This window comes from Gobio gobio (genome assembly GCF_949357685.1).
Source record: "Gobio gobio genome assembly, chromosome: 4".
In the NCBI taxonomy this organism is placed as follows: Eukaryota; Metazoa; Chordata; class Actinopteri; order Cypriniformes; family Gobionidae; genus Gobio; species Gobio gobio.
The window spans coordinates 48084009-48110834 of NC_137100.1; the positions used below are offsets into that span (position 1 = coordinate 48084009).

The 26826-nt window shown below is 41.5% G+C and overlaps 1 protein-coding gene across 11 annotated transcripts in view; it reads left to right on the forward strand.

The window, feature by feature from the left end:
* Positions 1-26826, forward strand: part of LOC307124498 (globoside alpha-1,3-N-acetylgalactosaminyltransferase 1-like) — a 40040-nt gene that overhangs the window by 4445 nt on the left and 8769 nt on the right. For 2 of the 11 annotated variants that reach the window (XM_079813720.1, XM_079813730.1), the window contains exons 2-4: positions 21423-21491; positions 22235-22261; positions 23629-23679. In XM_079813720.1, coding sequence (XP_079669846.1) covers positions 21423-21491; positions 22235-22261; positions 23629-23679 — 147 coding nt within the window. Of the gene's footprint in view, positions 1-21422; positions 21492-22234; positions 22262-23011; positions 23680-25835; positions 26011-26826 lie in introns of those variants that run through there. The other 9 variants (XM_079813722.1, XM_079813724.1, XM_079813725.1 and 6 more) reach the window with 7 other exon arrangements.

The window sequence follows — 26826 nt, forward strand, 5'->3', positions numbered from 1 at the left end:
ATAGCAACACCCCTGGCATAGACTATTTTAATCATAATAAACTAAAGCATGTCTGGAGAAAAGTCCTTTTGAGTTGAAATGTAAAAAAAAAGTTCATATTAGTATTTTCTTTTTCTTTTTTTTTAAATTTTACTCAGAGTACACATTTTACATTCACAAGTTCACACATATAGTCAGAGGTGGGTAGTAACGAAGTACATGTTCTTGTTCATGTGTACATTTACTTGAGTATCTTTTTGGGGAAAAAAATACTTTTAAGAGTAGATTTAAATGTGGTTACTTTTACTTTAACTCGAGTAAATTTCTAATGAAAAAACTGTACTTTTACTTCGTTACACTGGGCGACGTTCCTCTCGTTACTTTAGTTTAATGCAATACATATTAAAGGGTTAGTTCACCCAAAAATGAAAATGACCCCCTTATTTACTCACCCTCCATTTGTTCCTCTTTGTTAACGCTAGTTAATAAAAATACAGCTGTTCATGTCACTTCACAATTAATTATCTAACAAATACAACTTTTGATTTTGTATTATTTTTGTAATATTTTGTATTTTAATTTTTGTATTAGGCCTAGTAAATGTTAAAATTAGCATTAACAAATATTATTAAATTCTGTAGAAGTGCAGTTCATTATGTTCATTTTTACTAATGTAATTAACTAATGAACCTTATTGTATAGTGTTAACAGTATTTTCTTGAAAGATGTATATTAAAAGGGAAAATCTTGGATTAAAATAATCATAACTGGATTTTTTTATTTATTTTTTATAGTAAGTTGACTTGAACAAAGTTTTGCTTTGGGCAACACAGTCCAAAATTTCAGCTAAGCCAGACAAATAGAGAAACTCGGCAGAAAGGAATCTCTGCCATTGTGGAATTATCTCAATTAATGGTTTAATCCAAGCCAATTTGTTGATCAATTATTGATAAGTTATAACAATTTTAATCAGTGATTTTTGGTGGATATAAAAATCTGAAATAACCAGAAAATTTAGAACTATATAGGCAAGTACTGAAACCTGGGGCCAGTTGCATAAACATGTTCTTAAGACACAGACTTAAAATAATGACTTGGAAGTTGTACAATGCATGAAAAGAAAATCTTGCAAAATCTTATGCAAAGCTGAATTCATGTGGCAGAAAACAAAGCTGAAAATAATATCTATAAAGAGAGTTTTGCTGCTCACAAATCACTAAACAGACCTTTTTAGACATTTTTAACAAGAACACGTCATTAGACAGTCTCCGCCACAGCAACATGTGAGAAGATCTGCACCCTCTTAAATTTCACCTGCTGTTTTGACACTTCAACCACATGCTTAAACAGGTTTTTATCAGGCATGAATCTGACATTTGTAAAAGGCACCATTTTCTTCCAGCAAGTTCACTGTGAAAAATATTCACTAAAAATATAAATTATCACTACAAAAATAAGGTGATCATTAAAAATAGTATGCATATTTCCTTAAGAAACATGAAGTTCAGTGTTGTAAAGAAAATATTGAGAACATTTCATTAATAAAACCAAGAGATACATTTTCCTATATTTTTTAAGGAAACAAGATCATTTTAAGAGAATTAGTTCAATTATGTGAAATTATTAGAGACACAGTTGTTAGTTCCCAGCATGTTAGTGCCCACTCTCAAAAGTGTGTGAATTAGAGTGAAGGGAAACATCTGTTAATGTTTAATGATCAGTTATGTTTGACTTTTGAAAGGGTTTCTGTTATGTTGATGTTTTGAACGTTTCCATTGTGCTGAAGAGTAGAGCTTATGGTTAGGTTGTGGATAACTGCATGTACTAATAATGTGAAGCATGTTGCTTTGTTCAATGAGCAATAACTTTGCTAATGCCAGTGCAATAACACGTTTGTTTCTACTTGTGTCTTTCAATTGTACAAAATAACTCTAATATAAACAGGACATTTCCATTCACTCTAATTCACACACTTTTGAGAGTCAACTTAAAATAAAAAAGGACAATTTACTATAAAAATTCAATTAATTGTGTCATAGACTAAATAATTTAGGATATTTTACACGATTTATTCAAGTAGATTCCATTAAAGAAATTATGCCTTAAAAACTATAGTCTTTTTTCTACTTCAAATTTCTACTTTTTGGACAGCTTCACAGCACTGATAAAGATGGATAATTTGAGATTGAAGATTGAGTTGATATTTTTAGATTTCAGTGTTGCATTTGATACTGCGGCTTAGGGATGGGCGATATCTTATCGTTTGCAATATACCGGTAAAAATTCTCCCCACGATAATAATTTTTCTTCCCGCGATAATAATGATAAAGCATAGTTGATGACACGACCCATTCGCATCTCACGTGCAGAGGGAAAACAACTATGGCGGAAGCTGCGGAGGAGTTTATCGCTAAACCATGGGCTACCTCTTCAATCTGGAACCTGTACACACAGATATATTTTCACTCGCTGAGCCCATGGACTGAACGATTGAGAGATTCGCTCTTTGTCAAGCGATCGGTAAAGCACACTATTTCAGTTCATCTCAATGAATGCACAATGTATTTGACGCACAGTAAACACTAGTGTGAGGCGCGCGACTAAGAGCACTTAGTGCTTCTCACACACTCAAAGAGAGAGCGAGATAGAGTCTGATATCACGCACAATTGATTTGCTACATGCAAACAATATTCTTTGTTGTATTTTGTTGTAAAATAACAGCGTTCATGTGGAATTATTCAACCTTTATGAACAAGAAGAAAGTAATGCACAAACTGCAATCTCATTGGCTGGCGCTCACCTATTACAGCAAATCAGTTCGAGCGAACGCAGACAACGTGATTAATATTCATGAACCCAGCAGCTCATCAATCCTTAGTGCAGTTTATTTTTATTAGTCGTAGAATTCGTAGTATTATTATCTTATCAGTATTATGTTTAGTTTAGTTTTTTTACAGAAACACTGAATGACCAACCATGCCTTAAAGGGATAGTTCACCCAAAAATGAAAATCCTGTCATCATTTACTCACCCTCAAGTTGTTCCAAACCTGTAAGAGTTTCTTTGTTCTGTTGAACACAAAAGAAGATAGAGTGAAGAATGTTTGTAACAAAGCAGATAGAGCAACCATTGACTACCATAGTCTTTTTTCTGCTTGGTTACAAACATTCTTCAAAATATCTTCTTTTGAGTTCAACAGAACAAAGAAACTCATACAGGTTTGGAACAACTTGAGGGTGAGTAAATGATGACAGGATTTTCATTTTTGGGTGAACAATCCCTTTAAGCTCCACCACCAGTCCTAAGTTCAGTTAAAATGACATATATGCATTCATACGTTTTCATTCGCACATGATTACCAAGTTTGATGATGTGATGATCGTGTTGGTAAGTACTCCGTGTATCCTTAAATTCTTTACAACACCGGCAAATATCGTTTACACTCATCTTCTACTTCTTCCAGCGTGTGTACAGTTGAGTTCTGTTGACAACTATGCTCCGTTGTTCTGATTGGTTGTAGGTCTATCCAATTGAGTGCAGAGGCATTTTCTTTCCTGGTTCGGTTTAATCATGCCTCATAATCACAGCCCAATGGAGCAGTATCAGACTCATATTCGGACTAGAATCTGAATATGACGACATCAGGCTATTAAGTTCGGCAACAATTTACAATAAGGTTCATTAGTTAACATTAGTTAACTGCAATAGTTAACATGAACTAATAATGAACTGCACTTATAAAGCATTTATTTATCTTTGTTAATGTTAATTTCAACATTTAGTAATGCATTATTAAAATCTTGTTAACATTAGTTAATGAACTAACATGAACAAACCATGAACAGCTGGATTTTTATTAACTAACGTTAACAAAGATTAACTAATGCTGTACAGAGGTGTTGTTCATGGTTAGTTCATGTTAACTAATGCATTAACTAATGTCAACTAATACAACCTTATTGTAAAGTGTTACCTTAAGTTCTATCATTAAATCCTTATTTGCAATTTTTTTGTAATCTGAAGACATGGTTGGGAATGGGATTATTTCTTTTGCTGAATATGAATAAATACAGAATCTTATGTTTACATTTCAAACTGGTCATCGATTTGAATTATTATTGTTTGTATTGTGCGATGTTTTTCAGCACAGTTGCACTATTTAAACATTGCCTGCTCTTTTACTGAAGAAAAGTATATCTGCAACTTTTTCCATTTCTGAAAAGGCTGGAGTGGATTTTTAAGTTTAAAAAAATATATATATTTTATGTATTATAGGAGCCTATTTGATGACGGGTATGTTTTACTTTAGATCATTGTTTGTTTTTCTGAGGCTATCAAGAATGCATGCAGCTCTCACTTGTAGCCAAAACATCGGCAATGGTACTACATTTATCATCATTTTTATCGTTATCGCAATAAATACCAGAAAATACTGTGATACATTTTTAAGTCCATATCGCTCAACCCTACTGCGACCACAATATACTCCATGACAGACTAGAAAAATTGATTCTCTGTGATGGTGCATAGATGGTTTAGATCATATTTACAAGGCGTTACTTTGTGAACATAAACATTTGTGTTTCTCTTCACTTGTGTCCACTGCAAGCCTTCAACGAGTTCTCTATGAGACGAGCAACTCTTCAGCTGTGTTGGTATGACGGCGTGTTCCAGCAAGATCACATTCCTGCTGCTGGTCTGTGCAGTGATCTGCCACAGTGTGTGTGTTTCTCCCTGGGAGCTTCAGCACTGCTGTTGAAGTTTTCCTGTGGGAACACTACCATCGCAATGCTGTGGTCTAGACTCAATTACCTTTGTGAAGGTAAGAGTCACCTCCGCCACACCCCAATCTATTTCCTCCATGAGAAGGAATACTTTGGCTGGTGGCCAGGGTGATGGTGTGTAATAACCCAACAAATCTTCCTCGGGCCACACCCCCTTCTAGCGCATTGCAACTTGTGGTGTTGCCGGATGAGGTCGCTGGCAAGTCTCTTCATTCGGCGCCCCAGCGGATGACGTCATGTCTATCGCCGCATCACAAGGTGGGCTTGAGTCATTTGGAGATGAAGATTCGGCTGTGCTGCCTCCTTCGGGGGCCCAGGCTGGGGCGTCGCCAGACCACTTTTACTGGGGCACGTGCCAGTAAAATCTCAAGCTTGAATTTTTACATTTTATTATATTTGTCAATATATTTAGATTGTTAATAACGGAAATGGATCTATATGCAACATAGTAAAACAAAATCAATGCTTGAAAAATCAACGCAGTTTAACAGAAAACACAAACTAAAGCCTTGTTTATACTCTACACGTTACTCTGCAAAAAATGACGTCATCGCGGAGTGGGTGGTAGTGCGCGTTGTTTGCGCGAGACCCCATTTCGTGTGGCGGTGTGCAGCGCATTTTTTGTAACTTTTTGCTCGGCTCCACATCCGAAGATGCACGAGTTTGAGGTGAATCTAGCCGAGCATGATGTCTCATCACACCGGCACCCAGTTTGCACGTACAAATTAGTTACGAATTATGTTTTACTTTTATTATTATTTAATTTAAGTGAAGTGAAGTGACGTGTGGCCAAGTATGGTGACCCATACTTGGAATTTGTGCTCTGCATTTAACCCATCCAAGTGCACACACACACAGTAGTGAACACACACACACCGTGAACACACACCCGGAGCAGTGGGCATTGCTGCGGCGCCCGGGGAGCAGTTGGGAGTTAGGTGCCTTGCTCAAGGGTCTCACCTCAGTCATGGTATTGAGGGTGGAGGAGGGCGCTGGTTATTCACTCCCCCCACCGACAATTCCTGCCAGACCTGAGACTCGAACCCGCAACCTTCCGGTTACAAGTCCGACTCTCTAACCATTAGGCCACGACTGCCCTCAAAACCCACGAAGTGATGCATACGGCATATGTGGCTTAACACATTGAGCTAATTGCTATGTACCTGTATTTCTGATACCATGGCATTTAATTTTTTTTTTTTAAGTACAAATTAGTGGCTTATATTTACAAAATGAGCCTACAGAAACATAAATACGCCCTTTTATTGAAAATAAAGATCCATGTTTAATAAGAATGTTCACGAAACTAAATGAAAATGTTTAGTGAAATAAGGGAAATATTTAAGAGATCGTTATTTTAGTTGTGTACATGTGTACATACATTTTGTTCTAATGTCACAAGTAATAATATCAAGGTTTACTGAGTTTAACACGATTCTTTTGTATGGTTTTTGGTGAAGTGTAGGCCTACTAAACTAAATATTGTCACCTGTGTAGCCTACTTTTTCTCACTGCTGGTGATGTCTATGGTTTATTGAACAATTACTCCGAGTCGCCCTCTGTCGTTACAAAGAAAAGTACAACCGCGAGCACATCAAGGGAGGAGCGCGTGCATTCAACGGAGGCTCGCGCTGCAGAGCCAGGTGAAATAGGTAACTCAACCCCAGGTCAGAGCCTAACTCCACCCACTTGCCATATTTGAAGACTCGGAAATTGCAACTCGCAAAGATGCAGAATGACTGGAGTGAAGCCAGTATCTTTGCAACAAACCTTTTTTAGTAAAGGACTTTTATCCCCCACCTTCACCTGAAGTGGAGGAGGGGGAATTGTCTGTAGACCATAGCCTTATCAATTTGAGCCTGCGTTAACATCTGATGCGGACGATGCTAGCGAAGCAGCAGCCCAAGAGAGAATGGGACCACTGACCTAATCTATGAACAGTCAAATCCTATACTGAATGCCACTAAAAATAGATCAGATACATGCAATGTATTTTCATTCAAATTAACTGAATCAATAGGCAGTACAGGATCAATAAGTTCAAACCTAATAGCTTATTATAAACAGATTTCCTCAAATAAAAGTTAGAATACATACACCAGCACGTTGCGGTATCGTTGTTCGTTACTATGGCAACCACTTGCGTGTCAGGGTTTGAAAGTGCGTCTCATGTATGAAAAGTATCTGTACACATGAAGGGCGGCAAAATATTGCAAGAAAAGCCTGACGTGTACTGACAACTGCATTATTTAACCGTATTTTCTTCATTTGAATGTTGATAGCAAGTGTCAAGTAAGTTTCATTCATAATGTTTCTACTTTATATAACGTCTCGGTTACGTATGTAACCTTGGTTCCCTGAGTAGGGAACGAGACACTGCGAGACCGTCGCTATGGGAACGCCTTCGGTGTGACCAATGTCTGAAGCCCTTATACCATCACGCCAATTGATTGGCTAGTGACGCTTAGCGCCGCCTTAGAAATACGTATGCTTATATGCGCGCGCTAGGCATCATATTGTCAGATTTCAAAGACAAAGGAAGCTACTACTCGAAGAAAGGGAATGGCCGGAATCGCAGTGTCTCGTTCCCTACTCAGTGAACCAAGGTTACATATACGTAATCGAGATGTTCCCTTTCATAGGTTCTCTCGACACTGCGAGACTGTCGCTATGGGAACGATATACCATAACGCCTTCCCATACCTGAGAGTAGCTGGGAGGCCGTGGAAAGCGTCCGCTCAAGCAGATGAAACCTGGGAGCCAGGAGCAGTCTAAACGCATTTAATCAAGTGTTAAGGGAGGACCAGCCTGCCGCAACACAAACTTCTTCCAAAATAATAGCCTCTTTAAAAGAGCCTTATGACGATACCATACCTCTAGTTGAGTGAGCGTGACATCTAGAGGCGAAGTGAGCCACGCGCCTCATAGACCACAGAATAGCCTCAATCACCCAATGAGACATGCCAAATGCAAATAATTGTGCCAATCTATGCCACTGAGATGTAGGGTAGACATAGATCTACAGAATGGTCGGAGCCGTCCCTGCCAAAAAAACAACTTTGTAAAAACTCCAGTATTGAACCAATCGGGCAATGAGCTGGATCTAGGTTACGTTATCTACGCAGGAGTAAAACGACTTCCACTTAAAGGCATAAGACGCCTCGTTGAGTTAAGTATCTGTAATCTCTTAGCCGAGAGAGGAGATGTAAGAGTGGACTCCTGCAGATGGTTCAATCTGCAGGGTTGCCAGAAGAATAAAGAAACGTTATAAGAAAGATGGAAGAAAACTGTACATTTCTCGTCTATTTCCACCCACTGCAACTTATACCAACTACGGAGATAAGTGCAGTTACAATAGCAAATATGTGGGAGAGCGTTGCTATAATGTGACTATATTGTATTGCAAAAGGGAGCACTTCAAAGTCAATACTAAATCAAAACTAGTTAACACAGTATTAGTAATAGAAGGGATTTAATGACAAAATCTGGTTATGGTTACACTTAAAATAGTTTCAAAATGGATGTATGAGATGAGAAACTTAGAGAGAGAGAGAGAGAGAGAGAGAGTGGGGGAGAGAGAGAAGAAGAGAGCAAAGAAGAGAAGCCCCAATGACCTCAAGAGCCAGAGAAAAAGAGAGAAAGAGCAACAGTTCCAATCTTCTTTTATCTATTCCTTGACCATGTGACTGAAACCAAATGTATTAATTTAAAATGACCAATCAGACCAAACTTCCCCCACTGTAAAGGTGTGACTCCCATGTGGCCTACAGGCCTCTCTATTGTCTTCCAGATGGCCCTTCTGATAAGGAAATGGGGGTTGACAACAGTAAAGCAAATTTCTTTGTTGGATTTCAAATATCAAATATCTTATTTTTTATGATTATTTTCAATTCCTTCAGAGAACACCTTAATGCACCCCGCTCAGGGTCAAGTAATAGACTGACCAGGTCTAAAATCCAAATGTGAGAGGGCCAGCAAGAGGTGGCATGACAATACGTGGCAACATTAAAGAACCGTTTGAGCACCAGGAACACTGCTAGCAACTCCAAACAATGTATGTGCCAACAACAATGCATTTCGCTCATACACCAAAGGTAGGCGTCCCTGATAGACTGCCCCTGTAAGGGATGCGTCCGTCGTGATCGTCCTTTGATGACAACATGCCCCTAACTGGACTCCTCTGCGGAGCAGCGGGAGCTTCGTCCATGGATGCAGAGCATGACGCCCCTGCGTGTAACCAGGACTTTGCAAAAGGTTGGCAATGGGACGAGATCTCCTGACTATTGGTCCATCATTGGAATGGTCTCATGTGGAGCAGGTCCGACTGACTACAGGGGACGCTGTTGCCATAAGGTCCATCAGCCTGTTGGCAAAGGCCAAAATGAACTAAGCAGCCTGCCTGAAATGACTTAAACCTGCCTTGAAATGACAGTCTTTTAGCGACTGAAAGCATGCAGGAGACTAACGTGCCCGCATCACACCAGAATCTAGATCCATACCCAGGAAGTTGTCTACTGACTTGGCAGCAAATCACTTCTGGTGGTTTATGCATAAACCTAAGGTCCTCAAATGGCAAAAACTCCTGAATTCCTGGGATTGAGCTAATATCAGCCAATCGTCCAGGTAGTTCAAAATCCGGATACCCTGGAGCTAGCCTGGCGTGGCCATACTCAATTCTAGTCAGAATTTGAGTCTGGTACCGCTCCATTGAGCTTTGATTATGGGGCGTGTTTCAACCGAGCCAGGAAAGACCTCAATTGGATAGACCCACAACCAATCAGAGCAACGGAGCGACGCGTAACGTTAGTTGTCAAATGTCAACAGAACTCAACTGCACTGTTACCAAGTCCGTGTTTTTCTCCATGTCCGCGGGTTGAAGCGACCCCAATTATGTGATTATATAAACCCAGGAATGCGAATTTTAGCAGGCAACCTTGCCAAAATAACATATTTTGCCAACCAAACGTTTTGAGTAGCAATTGTGCGCGACATTGCAAAAACACTTGGAAACCCTGTCTGCACGCACGCATGATTAAGTAACGTTACAAGAAAAACATGAGTGTAAACGATCTTTGGCAGTAATAAAATAATTTAAGGATACACAGAGTACTTACCAACACGATCATCTTTTCTGAGAGAAATAGTAAAGGTGAACGCATATACGAACAAGTTCTCCGTTTAGGATAAGAGCAAATTCAAGAGCCTTCGATGACGTGGATGATTACGTTACTGTTGATCATCTGTCCATCATCGTCTAAAGCCCGCCCTGACAATTTCATTGGTCCGAACAGTTTCTGTTCGGGCATAATTCCTCCTCTATGGAGCGAGTCCAGACCGAATTGCCCGAGCAAAACATTTTGTGGGCGGGGCTAAATTCGGCTGGCATCCAGGCTACCCTGGAGCCACAATGGGGCCAGAACAGCATCCATACCATTTGTGAAAGTCTGAAGAGCTAAGGCTTGTCCAAATGGAAGGACATGGTACTGGTAAGCTTTACCTTTTAATGTAAACCTGAGGAACTTCCTGTGAGAACGAGAGGCCTTGGCTGTCGAGCTCAGATCAATCGCCTGCATTGTCACAGTCGAACTGGTGGGCGAGTCCTAGGACCCAGTCAGACTCAGATAGACTTTCTGTCATAGAAATGGGGCGCTCTAACAATGAAGACTCATATTTCTCGGTGATGTCAGTGAGAATAAGCCAAAGGTGGCGCTCTACTGACACTATTTTCGCCATGGCCTGCCTAATGCGCGGGTGATGTGCTTGGTAGCTCTCAGCGTCAAGTTAGTTGCCCGCCTGAGCTTCTTACAGCCTCAGGAGTATGCCTTTTAATTATCCTATACAATTTGGAAGGCAGCAGGGGGCGTGGCTTCCACAATGAAGCCGAAGTAAACACGAGATGGGCCGTGAGAGTCCCTTCAACAGCTGGCATCATAGCGTAACAAGGAGAAATTGATATTGAGCAATTGTTGTTGTAATCTCTCCGGGTTGCACCTCATGCTCCATGTGGGGCGCGAACCCAGGTCTTTCTGCATGGGACTCGAACGCTCTAACAAGGAGGCTAATGCCTGATCCATCCATTTTGAAAACAGTGGCGAAATCCACGCCACTTATGTAATGTGCGCCAGAAATGGCTGCTTGCAAGACCTCGAAACCTCGTGGTGGAGGTCTTGAAAGAAGAATGAAGCCTACGAGACTGGGTGGGGCGCGACTGGTGAATAAATCAATCGTCCAGCTTCGGCTGGACGGTTTTGCGTGGCCTCGCAGTCCCATTCCAGCTCAAGCTTATCTCAGCACGAGTGCATATCGCCATGGACGAATAAACAGGGTCGTTGTTGTCGCGGTTTCGAACGCACGGACGCGACCGGAGGAGAGAGAGAGAGAGAGAGAGAGAGAGAGAAAGGGGGAAATCTGTCTGCTCACTCTCCAAGTGCTCGCCGTCGTCACCCCAAGCGTCTATCTCTTGCGGTGCCTCTGCAACTGAATAAGCGGAGAGACAGTTAGACGAGCGACCTCTTAATCATATCAAAAAGGGGCCACGGCCAAAAGAATCGGAATACGAGCTTCTGGGTAGACCGCGTTTCGTCATGGACGAATAAACAGTAGTCGCTGTCACGGTTTTAAATGCGCGGGTGCGACCGGGGAAGAGAGAGAGAAAGGGAGATATCCGTCTACTCACTCTCCGTGTGCTCGACTTGCTGACGTCACCCCAAGCGTCCATCTCGTGCGGCGCCTCGGCAGCCGTAGTAATGGAGAGGTGGGGGTTAGACGCGGCCTATCTTACAATCTCAAAAACCACGGAAAAAGAATCGAATCACAAGCTTATGGTGTGGTAGCGTTTCGTCATGGACGAATAGACAGTTGTCGCTATCGCGGTTTCAAATGTGCGGACGCGACCGGGTAAGAGAGAGAGAAAGGAGATCTCCGTCTGCTCACTCTCCATGTGCTCTGGATCGCCGGCATCACCCCAAGCGTCCATCTCGTGCGGTGCCTCGGCAGCCGCAGAAACGGAGAGGCGAGGGTTAGACTAGAATGGCGAGTCGAACGTACACTTTAGATGCAGGCGATTGCAGTGTCAACAGAGATACAGTAAGTGCAATCTAAGCATGCTTAAGCATAGTACGCACCTGTACTGTGTTTCCCTGCAATGAACCTGTCGATACATCTCTTGCAGCTCATTGTGTCCGCTTAGAGGAGTAAAACGGCTCTGAAAAGGGTAGCTGTGAACATGAAATCCGCTTTCCAACGGGCAACAGAAAATTAGCTTCCTGAAGGAATGAAATCTGACAATATGACGCCTAGCGCGTGCATATAAGCATACATGACGCATTTCTTAGGCGCCGCTAAGCGTCACTAGCCAATCAATTGGCGTGATGGTATAAGGGCTTCAGACATTGGTCACACCGAAGGCGTTCCCATAGCGACGGTCTCGCAGTGTCTATGAAAGGGAACATGAGATTTCATACTGGAGTGAAGCCATTCTCATGTGATCAACAGGAAAACATTTCTTAGGGCGTGGTGAGCTCGTGCCAGGTGCATGGGTAGGAAGAGCCAACAAACAACATCCAATAGGAAAATTCAATTGCAGTAGCCACCTTTCAACCTTAAGAGGGCAGCACTCAGATGTTTTTACCACAGACTGTAAAAAAATATGGATGTAGTGTCTGTGACATCACATCACCCATAGGATTCTGAAGAGCAGTTTTGAAGCGTAATGTAGGATCGAGCTTGCAACGCGTCAACTAAGGCTGTAAACTCCCAGTCGATTGGTCGATTATTAGTCGATACGCTCTGGCTCGACCAAAATTCTGATTGGTCGATTTTTTTGCTAATTGCTAATGGGGGTGTTTTCAGAGCACCCCTGTTTCACAGGTAACAGTCTGTCTTCAGAACACCCCCCTTGTTTTTACTTCTTTTGGATCAGCCCAACCCACTGGAGAAGAGAGACAGATTGAAGTAGGCTAGTTTGCTGTATTTATTTAATTGTGAGAGCGTTTTTCTGCTCTTGATCTGGCTTGTTTTATAAATATTCCTTTTTTTTATTAAAGTGGAAGTGCCTTTTGTGTTTAAGAGTAAAAGCTTTAAGTTAATAGTCTATTCATGTCTCAGCCGCGAAGCTGAGCTGAGCTCCTCTGTCCTCTGAAATTATAGTGTCTGTCAGTTATTATAATACATATGACAAAAACAATTGTCTAAATTATGTTTCATATTCCTCAAAAGTTCTTGTGATGATATCACTAGTTGGCAACATAGTACTATATTTTTGGAAATCATAGGCTATGCTATTGCGCAGGTGCACGTGATGCAAAATAATCAGGAAAAAAACTATTTAATATACTGCAAATAGCCTACTAGTTTTTTATGTTTATTTATAATTCATTTAGGCAGACAACAAGGCTACCAAGTACTGCGCACAGTTTTTTCATTTAACGTTTTTTTTCCTAACGTCATTTTTAGTCGAAAATTTCAGGACTTCAACTTTGGTTGATTACAGCCCTAGCGTCAACGCATGTCACTCCCGGATAACAGAAAATGGGCAAAAAGGCGGGACGTGGGTGGAGCTGAGGTGACATGATGACTAACAGACAGCAGACAAACGGCAATCCACCTATCACTCAAAGTGGCCACGCCCTTAATTATGCAGAACTTTTAAAGCTTTATATAATGTAAACTAATGAGTTGTCATGAAGGGCAAAATTAGATATGTGGACCAAAACCACAATTTGTGCCAGGCTGGAAACATGTTTTTTTTCTGCTGTAAAGTTGGGCATTTTAACATGGGGCTCAGTGAGATTCTACTCCCTTTTGGAGCCTGTCCCTAGCGGCCAGTCGATGAATTGTAGTTTATGTCACTTCCGTATTGACTTCAAGAGAAACTGGGGGAGGTTGCCGCTTGGTTTTTACACCATATATTGTAGAATTAAAATACTTTACACCAAATGTCAAAACATTTACTCTAATCAATGAACAGCACTAATAAAGCCCCAGTCTTGCAGATTATTAACTAAAAAAAGTTGTTTTAGGGTTTAGTTACCCTTTAACGCGTGCGCGCACACTTCCTAGCAACTGCAGCGCAAGCAGAAGTCCAGAGTCTGCACCACTCTATGGTCTGCTGCACGCAGTTGAGGTAGGCTATAAAAACATGACGAAACTAAAGTAAGTTAATCTAAAAACTAAAGTAACCTTATCTTATTTTAACTCATCAGAATTTTTTTTTGTACGAAGCAGGGGCAGGGAAGCAGAAAAGAGAGATGATGAGTTTGAGAGAGGTTAAATGATGAACAATCTACAAATAAAGCCTGTTGTAAACATAACTGGACGATACTTTGACGGTTTGTTCTACAACACTGAACACCCCAAACTGCCTTATCAGTTACTTATTAAAATGTAGGCATAGGCCCACGTTTCCAAGAATTAACATATTAACGTATTAATATATAAATAACATAATTCTTATTATCCATCCATCCATCATCTTCCGCTTATTAGATTAGATTAGATTAGATTAGATTCAACTTTATTGTCATTACACAAGTACAAGTACAAGGCAACGAAATGCAGTTTAGGTCTAACCAGAAGTGCAATAGCAGCAAGTGCAGGATATATACAATGGTTGCGTAAGTGCAGGACATAAAAATGTTCTGAATATATATAAATATGTATAAGTAGAGAGATGGTTATTACTATAAGTAGAACTGAATTTACAGATGAATATATACAGTGAATAAATATACAGATGGCTATTACTATAAACAGAATTTACAGGTGAATATGTACTATGAATAAATATACAGATGGCTATTACTATAAACAGAATTTACAGGTGACTATGTACTATGAATAAATATACAGACGGTTATTACTTGAACAGAATTTTACAGTTAGAGGTATACAATAATATGTTAGGCTAATATGAGGAATATAGCAGTGGATTAAGTTAGTACAATAAATTATGGACAGAGCTATCCGAAAGAAAGTGTAAAAGTGCAGTGGAAAGTGGTTGCATATTCCAGTTAGAAGTACGGTGCAAAATGCAAATGTAAACATTGTTACTGTAAATACAGTCGGCAGTGCAGATGAGCATAATCCAGTTACGGTATGGTGGTGCAGAATGCATAAGTAAACAGTTGTTACTGTAATAAACAGTCAGTAGTGCAAATAACAAAGTGAAGGCAGATGTGAGGTAGGAGAGTTATCAGTTTATGAGGGAAGTGGATCAACGGGGGTTTGAGTTCAATAAAGAGACAGCTCTGGGGAAAAAACTGTTCTTAAGTCTGCTGGTCCTGGTCCGGTGGATCCTGAAACGCCTGCCGGAGGGCAGGAGAGAAAACAGTCTGTGGGCTGGGTGAGAGGAGTCCTTGAGGATGCTGCGAGCTCGATGCAGGCAGCGTTTCCTCTGGATGTGTTCGATGGCAGGCAGTGGAGTCCCTGTGATGCGCTGGGCAGTTTTCACCACCCGCTGCAGTGCCTTGCGCTCCGCAACAGAGCAGCTCCCATACCACACTGCCACACAGTTGGTCAGGATGCTTTCTATTGCGCAGCGATAGAAGTTCACCAGGATAGCCGAGGAGAGCTGATTCTTCCTCAGTGTCCTCAGGAAGAAGAGGCGCTGGTGAGCCTTCTTGACCAGGCTGGAGGTGTTGGTCGTCCACGACATGTCCGCCGAGATGTGGGTCCCCAGGAACTTGAAACTGGAGACACGCTCAACAGCCATTCCATTGATGTGGATGGTGTCGTGTGTGCCTCTTGACTCCTTCCTGAAGTCCACAATGAGCTCCTTCGTTTTGGTGGTGTTGAGGAGCAGGTTATTATCAGCGCACCATGTGGCCAGGTGCTGGATCTCTTCCCTGTAGGCAGTCTCATCGTTGTTGCTGATGAGACCAATCACCGTAGTGTCGTCCGCAAACTTGACGATGGAATTAGTTCCATACACAGGCTTGCAGTCGGAGGTGAAGAGGGAGTAGAGAAACGGACTTAGCACACAGCCCTGTGGTACACCAGTGTTAAGAGTGATGGATGTGGAGCAGGTGGATCCTGATCGAACATTCTGGGGTCTGTCAGTTAGGAAGTCCAAAATCCAGTTACACATTGAAGTGTTGATGCCCAGGTCTCCAAGTTTGGCAATTAACTTGGATGGGATGACAGTGTTGAATGCTGAGCTGAAGTCAACAAACAGCATGCGTGCATAAGTGTTTTTACTGTCCAGATGGGTGAGCACAGAGTGCAGTGCCATGGAAACGGCATCCTCTGTGCTCCTATTGCTGCGGTAGGCAAACTGGTGTGAGTCCAATGTGGATGGTATAGAGTCTTTTAGGTGTTCCAGGACCAGCCGCTCAAAGCACTTCATAATGATGGGTGTGAGTGCTACAGGGCGGTAGTCATTAGGGCACCTCGGGCTGGAGTGTTTCGGCACTGGCACAATGGAAGTGCGTTTAAAGCATGATGGTACAGCTGCTTGGGCGAGAGACAGGTTGAAAATGTCTGTAAAAACCCCAGCGAGCTGCTCCGCACATGCCCTGAGCACACGTCCAGGGATGTTGTCTGGTCCAGCAGCCTTGTGCGCGCTGATCCGGCTCAGTGCCTTGCAGACATCTGTGGTGGAGAGTGTGATTGGTGGGTGGTCAGCTGAGGGTTTGAGCTTGGTGGCAGTTTCTCTGTTGTCTCTTTCAAAACGAGCATAAAAGTAATTTAGCTCATTCAGGAAGTTGACATCAGTGGCTGCGGGGGTGGAGTGGGGGGGTTTGTAGTCACTGATGGCCTGGATGCCCTGCCACATGCGTCGAGGGTCAGAGTTGGAAAAGTGACCCTCAATCTTAAGCTTGTAGCAGTGCTTGGCCTTTTTGATGCCCCTCTTCAGGTTTGCCCTGGATGCGCTGTAGGCTTGTGCATCTCCTGATCTGAAGGCAGTATTGCGTGACTTCAGCAGGAGTCGTACTTCCCTGTTCATCCAAGGCTTCTGATTTGGGTATGTGGTGATCTGTTTCTGGGTTGTAACACTGTCGATGGTGGTATTGATATGATCCAATACTGAGGAGGTGTAGGAGTCAATGTCCGTGTGAGCGCCACTGGTGGCTTGAGAAGCAAACATACTCCAGTCTGTGTTTAGAAACCTTTCCTGGAGTGTGGAGTCTGCCCCCGCAGGCCACACCTTGATGGTTTTCATTGATGGCTTCACGCGGTTGATGAGGGGTGAATATTTGGGTCTGAGAAACAAAGAGAGGTGGTCTGACTGTCCCAGGTGGGGGAGGGGTGTCGCAACGTAAGCTCCGGCCATGTTTGTGTAAACATGGTCTAAGGTTTTGTTTCCTCTGGTGTGGCAGGAAACATGCTGGTGAAACTTGGGTAGCACTGACTTTAAGTTTGAGTGATTAAAGTCACCTGCAACAATAAACGCAGCTTCCGGGTGATCAGTCTGTTGTTTACTGATGGCTGCGTGAAGTTCTTTCATAGCAAGCTTGGCATCAGCATCGGGTGGAATATAGGCTGCTGTGATAATAGTGGAGGTGAACTCCCGCGGTAGATAAAACGGTCTACATTTAACCATGAGAAACTCCAGGTTAGCTGAACAATGACTCCCAACAATAGCAGAGTTTGTGCACCAAGCTTTGTTAATATAAATGCACAATCCGGGGCCAACCGTCTAAGCAGAGACGCCCAGACTTCCCTCTCTCTAGCCACTTCCTCCAGCTCTTCCGGGGGAACCCCGAGGCGTTCCCAGGCCAGCCGGGAGACATAATCCCTCCAGCGTGTCCTAGGTCTTCCCCGGGGCCTCCTCCCGGTGGGACGTGCCTGGAACACCTCCCTGGGAAGGCGTCCAGGAGGCATCCGAAATAGATGCCCGAGCTACCTCAGCTGGCTTCTCTCGATGTGGAGGAGCAACGGCTCTACTCTGAGCTCCTCCCGAGTGACCGAGCTTCTCTAAGGGAGCGCCCAGCCACCCTACGGAGAAAGCTCATTTCGGCCGCCTGTATCCGGGATCTTGTCCTTTCGGTCATGACCCACAGCTCATGACCATAGGTGAGAGTAGGAACGTAGATCGACCGGTAAATCGAGAGCTTTGCCTTACAGCTCAGCTCCTTCTTTACCACGACAGACCGGTACATCGACCACATTACTGCAGAAGCTGCACCGATCCGTCTGTCAATCTCCCATTCCATCCTTCCCTCACTCGTGAACAAGACCCCAAGATACCTGAACTCCTCCACCTGAGGCAGGAACTCTCCACTCTCCACAACCATTTCTAGGGTTTACAAAGAATGGTGTGTAAAGGGAAAAACATACAGTATGCGGCAGTCCTGTGGGCGAAAATGCCTTGCGAAAATGACTTGTTGATGCTAGAGGTCAGAGGAGAATGGGCCGACTGATTCAAGCTGATAGAAGAGCAACTTTGACTGAAATAACCACTCGTTACAACTGAGGTATGCAGCAAAGCATTTGTGAAGCCACAACACACACAAACTTGAGGCGGATGGGCTACAACAGCAGAAGACCCCACCGGGTACCACTCATCTCCAGTACAAATAGGAAAAAGAGGCTACAATTTGCACAAGCTCACTGACGCCTGAATACTATGGGATTTTGGCCAGACGGCTGGCGAGCATATACACGTTAGTTCTCCTCTCAGTTTGCTTAGCAATCATCTCTTTTTGTATAATCCACCCCTCATAGAAGACAGCCATTTTGGCGCAATTAGATAGGGACCCCATTCCGTCAGTCACTGACGCAACGTGTAGTGACTGACTGAAAGGGAACGTCTCGGTTACGTATGTAACCCTCATTCCCTGAAGGAGGGAACGGAGTTATGTCCCCGTGCCACAATCGCTGTACCGCTGGAACAGCTGGCCGTTACAGTCTCGGCTCCTCAGCAGGTAACAAGATAATGCGAGATTGCATGCACGGCTCCTTATATACCCACGTGGGTGGCCGGGGTTTGCTATGCAAATTCCACAGACCCTTGAGTCGGATTGGCAGGGAAGACGAGAAGCTCAGTTTTTGCCAGATTAAGCTGCAGGTGATGTTTTTTCATCCATTCCGAGATGTCCGCCAGACAGCTTGAGATTTGTGCAGCTTTTCAGGCAACCCTGAAAAACCTACCTGTGAGATAGGATTCAAACCAGTGGAGTGGAATCTGATGCCCAGTGTCATCACAGAAGGTGGACAGAAGGATCAGATGATTCACAGTGTCAAAGGCAGTAGAATGAGAACTGATGATTTGGAATCAGCTTTCGCAATCCACAGGGCTTTAGTGACCGACAGTCATGCAGTCTTGGTTGATTGTACACTTTTGAAACCAGATTGTTTGACATCCAAATGGTTATACTGTGAGAGGAAAGACGAAACCTGGTTGAAAACAACTCGTTCAAGTGTTTTTGTTATGAATGGTAGGAGATAGACATAATGGGGCAGTTGTGGCCTAATGGTTAGTGAGTCCGACTGATAACCAAAAGGTTCGATACCACCGACTGAGGTTGTTTCCTGCCAAGGCACCTAACCCCTAATCGCTCCCAGGGCGCCACAGCATTATGACTGCCCACTGCTCTGGGTGCGTCACAGTGATTCGCTGCCTGCGTCTGCGATCGCAGTCCTGTTTGGTGAGGACTATAACGTACAAATCTCAGACACAACCAAACTAAATCAGTACTGCCAGGACACGTGCCGACCCATCCATGTCGACCCCATGAACTAGTGGAAAATCCAACAACCACAAATACGCCTGACTGACCAAATTAGCAAAGGCTTACTTGTGTGTGCCTGGGATGTCTGTGCCATCAGAGAGGGTGTTCTCTGCGGCCGGACTAATCGTGAACAGATTGCACTCGCGTCTTCATCCCGAACATGTGAACAATGCTCATTTTTTTAAATACAAATATGAGATAGGTTATTGTTATGACCAACTTATGAAGACAGAATAAACTATTAACTGTTTAGATTTTTCGTAAATATTGTTTTACTTTGTTCATTTTTTAAATGGAAATACAATGTAGAAAGTGGAAATGCTATAGCCTTACAAGCAGTTGATTTATGGTAATCGTCGGACTATGTTAATAAGGGCTGTCATTCGGTTATGTTTATTATATTAATATGTTTCAGCACGTTACAATCATGAAATGGATTAAGTTAAGATTTGAATTAAATGAATTAGATGAATTAAACAGTTTGTTTTCATACAGATTGAAAGCGTGAATGGTCTCTCTCCCTCTCTTTCTTTATGTGTGTAGCCTATATATGCCAATTTGTGTGCATGTGGGGGAGGGGTGCGATTTTCAAATAATATTCAAATAATTCCCAGCGATCGAATATTTTTTTTGCTTGAAAAGCCCATCCCTACTCTTAATGTGTGTGTGTGTGCACTAACTTGGATGGGTTAAATGCAGAGGACAAATTCCGAGTATTACCTGGGCCTTCACTTTCACTGTTATCTCAAGCCTGCTTAAATGCAGTAGGAAAAATGCCAGTGCAGAGAGATGTGTTGATGATGTGTGTAGAAGAGATGGCTTGTAGAAGGTGTAAGTGGATGGGATTTAGAGGGCAGGTGGTAGGATGTCTGGGGAGGAGAAGTTTAGATACTTCTGCCTCAGTGAGTGTAGAGAAGATTTCAGGCTGTGGTTGTGGTTGGGTTCCTGTGAGTGTGGTGCTGAGAACGGATTGCGGATCAACGTTTTGTCAGTGAAAAAATGAGCAAAATCAGCAGCAGTTAAAGAGGTGGTGAGAGGGGGACAGAGGAGAGAGTTTTGAAAAGTGTGCATGCTTATAAGCGCTGTTCATCTTGTTGTGGAAATATGACGATTTAGCAGCATGGACTTTAAAATCCCTCCAAAAAAACACAATGGTCTTAGATTGGTTAGATGGCCAAATGTAGTTTTTAGTTCTGCAACAGCTCTCTCTCTTTTGTAATGACTGCGACGTGGCCTCGCCCACTTTGTTTCGTGTTTGCGGGGGCAGTGTTTATGTTAATGGCAAGGGTTTATGATGTCACCAACCCGGGAAGAAGCTTGTTGTTGTCCAAACCGGCCGTTTTTGTAAGCAATAAACTGCCATAACTTTAAAAGACAATATCTCCGTTTGCATTGAACTTTCAGCGCTATAACTTTGCATATACTGTTTATGCTCAAGCAGCAACATTACACACTAACTAAAGTTAAAAAAGTGAAATCGCATGCAACCACCCCTTTAACAGAAAATGATGAATACAGAGATTGATACATACTCAGGTCAGACGGGTCCTTTGATTTGTGCCATTTTCTCTCTGCTGCCATGAGTTGGGTTCAGTGTTCAAGGAAGTGGCAACTCCATCAGGTGACAGAATGGAGAAGAAGAAACAGTGCATAAATAAAATTAAGAGGTGGATGTGTGAAAACTTTATGTAAATAAAGACAAAATATATATCATTGTATTTAGCAATTAATTATGAAATATCAAGGTGGATGCATACTCAAGGATTCGAAAACTAAAAATGGAATTGTCAGGAATTTAACACACAAAAAAACAGACCATGACAACTACCATCTAAAAACATGATTAACCTTATTAAATGCATATAATAAAACACTCTTTTTATGCTATAGTTTGTATTTTCTCATTCATCAGACAGGCACTCATAATGAGAAAATGTGATCAGTTTTACATTATCATTTACAACCTGTTATTGTGTTTCCTCACAGATTGATTTATCTGTACTTCACCTCCAGCTGGGACAACAGCTACACCCATCAATCAAATCAAACAGCACCGTGAGTTTTGATCAAAAGAATATTGAATTTAAAAATACATTATTGAAATGTTGGTTATCCACAACATACAATGCAAAGTACATTCAAAAATGAATTTAATACTTAATTTAATTAAAGAAAGTTTACACATAATTTAATGTAGTTAATATATTATAGTATATATTATAATATATTAAGTGGATTGAGGAAACAAGGACATTTTTTGGTGTAACGGAGGTATCCACTGGAGGCAAGTTGTTGGACCCAAATGCAGCTTTATTCCAAACGAAACATAAAACAAAGACTTGGCAAAAACAAACTATAAAGCGCTTTAACTAACAGAACTCACCAAAAGCGGGTTACAACATTCAATACTTGACAAAGACACATGGCAAACATGAGGGCTTAAATACACACAGACTAATGACAAGACAAGTGACACCTGTGAACAGTGATGAGACAATGAACCAATGACATGACAACACATGAGGGCATGGGAATCACATGACAAGACCAGGAAGTGCATGACAAGACTGTGAACATGACACTAAAACAAAGCAAGAACATGATAAACCAAAAACATGAACGAGGAACAAGGAACATGAACCAACACCAAAACACCCTGTGACATGAGTGTAACAACTAATTTTAAAAGAGATGTAATATTTTTAGACTACTAAAAAAATAAACAGCAAGCCTTATTACATTAAGTATTCTGACACTGTTACACCCAATACTAAGTATACATTGTTTCTACATTCCAGACATAAAGAACAAACAAATTACCTCAAGTAAGTAAAATTTAATTCAGAATACAACGCATCAAATGCTTAGATGTTTAGCAAACATGTCTGCTACAGAATGCTCTTTAACATCAAGCTGCACAAGTCCTGAAAAGTGAAGCCAAAGCTTCTCGATTGCCCCCAGGTGGTTGGTCCCAGTATATAGCTCATAAACCCTGCCCTCTCTGTGTAATGTAATGGGAAATTAGACAAACTAAACAATCAAATTACATTTCAGATGTTTTTTTTTCAAAGATGGTTTCTGTAATTTTAGGTTGTTTTTATCACGCTAATGTAAGTTCAAGTGTTCATCTTTTAAAATAAGTTTTGTTTTAGATATTTAGATACTGTTAGATATTTGAAGCTATAAAACGGGGGTGTGGCATCATGATTGACAGCTGAGATTGACAGCTTCTCTGAGTGAAGTAGTCACTGAGGCACCAACGGACATTTTTCGGGATTTTCGGGAGGAGATTGGATCTTCAACATTAATTTCTACATTTCCATAACTGTTTATTTCACACCAACATAATGAGTTGTTCTGCAGTAAACTCTGCTGCGGGAGTGTGGGCAGGGTTTTGATATCGTGGCTCTACTTCCTACTCTCTACTGTACAGACTCGGGTCCTGCGTTTACTACTGCGCAGACTCAGGTCCTGCGTTTACTACTTCGCAGACTCAGGTGCCAAATCTGGCGCAAGAAGTCAGCATCATATTGGGACATTGGCAGCTTCACTTTTCATCAGTGAAAGAGAATTAAGGCGCCTCGTCCATCTTTTTTTATGGTTTATGTTTAACATGAATGGAGGGACATGTAAGCCATATAGCAGGGGTTTTCAAACGCCCCAAATATGATTAACCTTTAATGAGGGACCCCCTTCCTAAAATCCATCTATATATTTTTATGTATGGAAAAACATTTAATCTGTTAGATAAATAGTAAGTGTGACATTATAAATACAACATTGTTTCCAAACTTAAATGGGCTATACTTAATTTTGGATTTATAAACCTGAAGAAGAACATTTTCTATTAAAAATAATTTGTATTAGAAACTTACGCAATAAATGTATGTAAGCAGCTTACGTACTGCGTTAAGAATACTGCCTTACAACCCAAGTGAGCGAGATAAAGGGGACTATAGTGAGGAAAAACTCACTAGAAAGATACAAAGAAAACATATATGGCAGGAAATGTTTGGTACAACTTATTAACAATCTGTTTTTGCTTTGTCTTTTTATCCTCTGAAATTTTCTGGGGACCCCTTAGAACCTTCTGGAGGACCCCAGTTTGAAAACCCCTGCCATATAGGATACACAAAATATATAGTACTGGCAATCATTTATAAAATGATTATTAAAATATGTCTTTTATTAGGAGTACAAAGACTCATTCTGACAAGCAGAAGAACTTCTGCTCACCACAAGGGTAAGCAAACACACATTTTATTATTATATAGGCTAGACCAGTGTTCCCCAACCCTGGTTCTGAAGCACCCCCAACACTACACATTTTTTTAAGTCTCTCTTATCTGACACACCGATCTAAGGTCTTGGAGTCTTTACTAACAAGCTGATGAGTTGAATCTCCCTTTGATTAGGGAGACATCTAAAATGTGCAATGCTGGGGGTACTTCAGGTAACTCCACTTTTAAGCCAGGTGCAGACTGTATTTATATGGTGTATTTATATTGTATTTGCACACTGGATATATAATAGTCCTTTATGACTGTTGCTTGTCAGACTGAAAGAACATGGTCCTGCAAGCCATGTCACAGTGACTACGCTTCTCTGTTACATGCTCCTTCATTATGCGATTATAATAAGATTTTGACAATATGCCGATTAAACTTTACCTCATGGAAATGCAATACTTCGATCAAACTAATGCGATTATGCTCATAATCATAGCAACCATAGTCGCATTAAACTAGGTGGCGTACGCCGTTTTTAATCGCAATAGAGTGCCAAAGTAATGACGTCACTTTGTAGGCCAAAACGCGGAAGTGAGTTAGCATTTTAGCCCTACCGGTTCCCTCGCCCTAAAGTCTATGGGTTTTTTGAATGGGTTTTTGCTAAATCGCCTGAAATAAGGTATGTGGTTAACAAAGCCTCTAAATATTTTCACGTTTTGATCTATGACATAAAACACATTAGTTAAAACCTGCTTGTGATTTTTTTAAACTTTATTGTGTCTTAAAAACGATGGTGGCTAACAAGTTGCTAAAAGGGACTACATCCTTTGGCGGGGACTTTAGACGTCATTGTGACAAACAGGCAATCTCTCACTAGCCCGTGTTTCAGCCTAAGAATGAAGAACTTATGTGGCGTGAATAAATCGCGCTATTCGCACAAAGTTGGATGCTTGAACATTTGGAGTTTACTCTCTTCACATGTTCGTCTCGTTGAGAAATGGCTGACATGGGCTGTGTTTACACGTCTTTTTGTGTTAAAATCTAATGTGTGACAAAACGTAGTTTTAAGACTTTTTCAGTCGATAATGTAGTTGTTTAAAGCTCAAATCTGTGGTTTATTTATAAGAAGAGTGCCTATTTAAACATTTTATCTGGTGTTTTCGGAGTTGTGAGCTCCAGTGAGTCAGCGGCGGTCAGCGCTTGTTTAGCTGGCAAGAGTTGACTTTCCTCGGCTAGTCCTTCTGCCGCTGGCTCTGATGTCTCTGTGTCTCCAGCTATAATTAGTCTTGTGGAGATTTAACGGCCCATATTTGCTCTCATGGATCTATAATTTGTTCCCTAGCAAATCGTTTAGGCTGAGTGCAAAGTGAAGTTTCATTACTTGTTTATTTTTAGGCTATGACTGTACGTTACCGTTGTAAGTTAGCCGACTAGCACTGACTTTGAATGTTTGACTGAATTGTATGCTTTATTTCATGTGAAGCTTATTATACGTTTTGTATTATTGATCATACATAAACTTGCATTTAACAAAAAGAGACTGGGTTGTGTTTCATGTCATTTAATGTTATCACAGTGATAATCATATTGTCTGAAAAAACATTAACAAAAGATAAATCTCAGAGAGGCACGCATAAACAAAATTAGTTTCTAACATTTTTGGAAAAAACGAATGGGCAATATTTCTCATGAAAAAGTGGATAAGTGTTCATACACAGCGCAGATCATAATGAGCGAGCGTGCTTTTAAATAAAGTTTGATGAAGCTTGATGATGACGTTGATCCGCGACCATGGTGTGCTGTAGTCCGTTTATAGCCTACCGTTAGCATTTTATATCTGACGGCTTTATTTGGGCTTCAAAATGTATACATTTTGGATTAACTTGTAAAGATTATCTTGGTAGACAAAACGTGTAAGGGTCATAACTCTTTGTTGAACACAGATCTTATTTTTTGCGATTTTCCAAAAGTCTATGGGGAAAATGAATGGCTTTTTGATCGAGGGAACCCATGCGCCGCTAACTTCCGGGTTGGCCTACAAAGTGACGTCATTACTTCGGCACTCTATAGACAGGCATGTAAACCTCTTAATCGCATTATCACCATTCTGACCAAAGTGCGCATGTGCGCGGACGTACATGGATACTGTGTGTTGTTCACACAACTTCATGAATGAACTTTGTGACATTATTCTGAAGTTTTCTCTTCTCCAAATCACTAAATGCTTTCATCACAACTCGCTGCGCAGTCTCTGCTCCGTATCTTCATCCAGATGGCACGAAGAAAGCGATGGCAGCAGGCAAACCCGACATTGCGATGCTCATCACAGCGCCGAATAATATCCAGTAAGCTTGGTCCATAAAAATGTATTATGAATTTGATGCGAGTAGATTAAAACAATGGCCAGTAACATGCATACTGTATGCCTATCTGAGTGTGGTATATACTAATTAGCAAATAATCAGAATAATGAAAGTTGCATGTAAACTGGAGATAAGAGTTCGACTCATGTCATGTAAACATCTTACTGCGATTAAGACCTTACTCTGATTATTATAAATAGTCGCATTATTGGTACACATGTAAACATAATCATTGTTAGACTGTACAGCAGTCAAGAGTAGACACATTAAAAATGGACGCTTGCAAGAAGACTCATCTGGAGTTTTACATCATCAATCCATGACGCATTCAATGACTGTGAGCTACTTTTACAAGGCTAGCAAACAAAAACAATCTCAAGGGTAAATATTTATTAGGGCTTTCCTTGAAAAGAAAAGAAAAAAAAAGAAAAAAGACGTGTGTGGAGCAAGTGGTTGTTTGTTGTTGTCTCACTAATTGCGTCATCAGGTCCTTCTTTCCTATAGAGGGTATGCACATGACGTCACTGTCGGGTGGAGTGCCAGCTGAGTGGCAAAAAGACACTGACAGCATTGGTTTTCAGCATGAATGTTGCGAAAAAACAAGAAAAAAAAAACGGGAAAGAGCTTTGAGATTCACTGTACAAACAGATGTGACTAGAAATCTGAGGTATATTTTTTGAGACTGCGGAAAGCTACTGGGAAGAGAAGCAAATGGATTGTTGCAATTCATAGAAACAACTGTATTCTGCATAATTGACCTATCGGTAAGCCCCGCCCCTCGAACGCAGATGAGCCAAT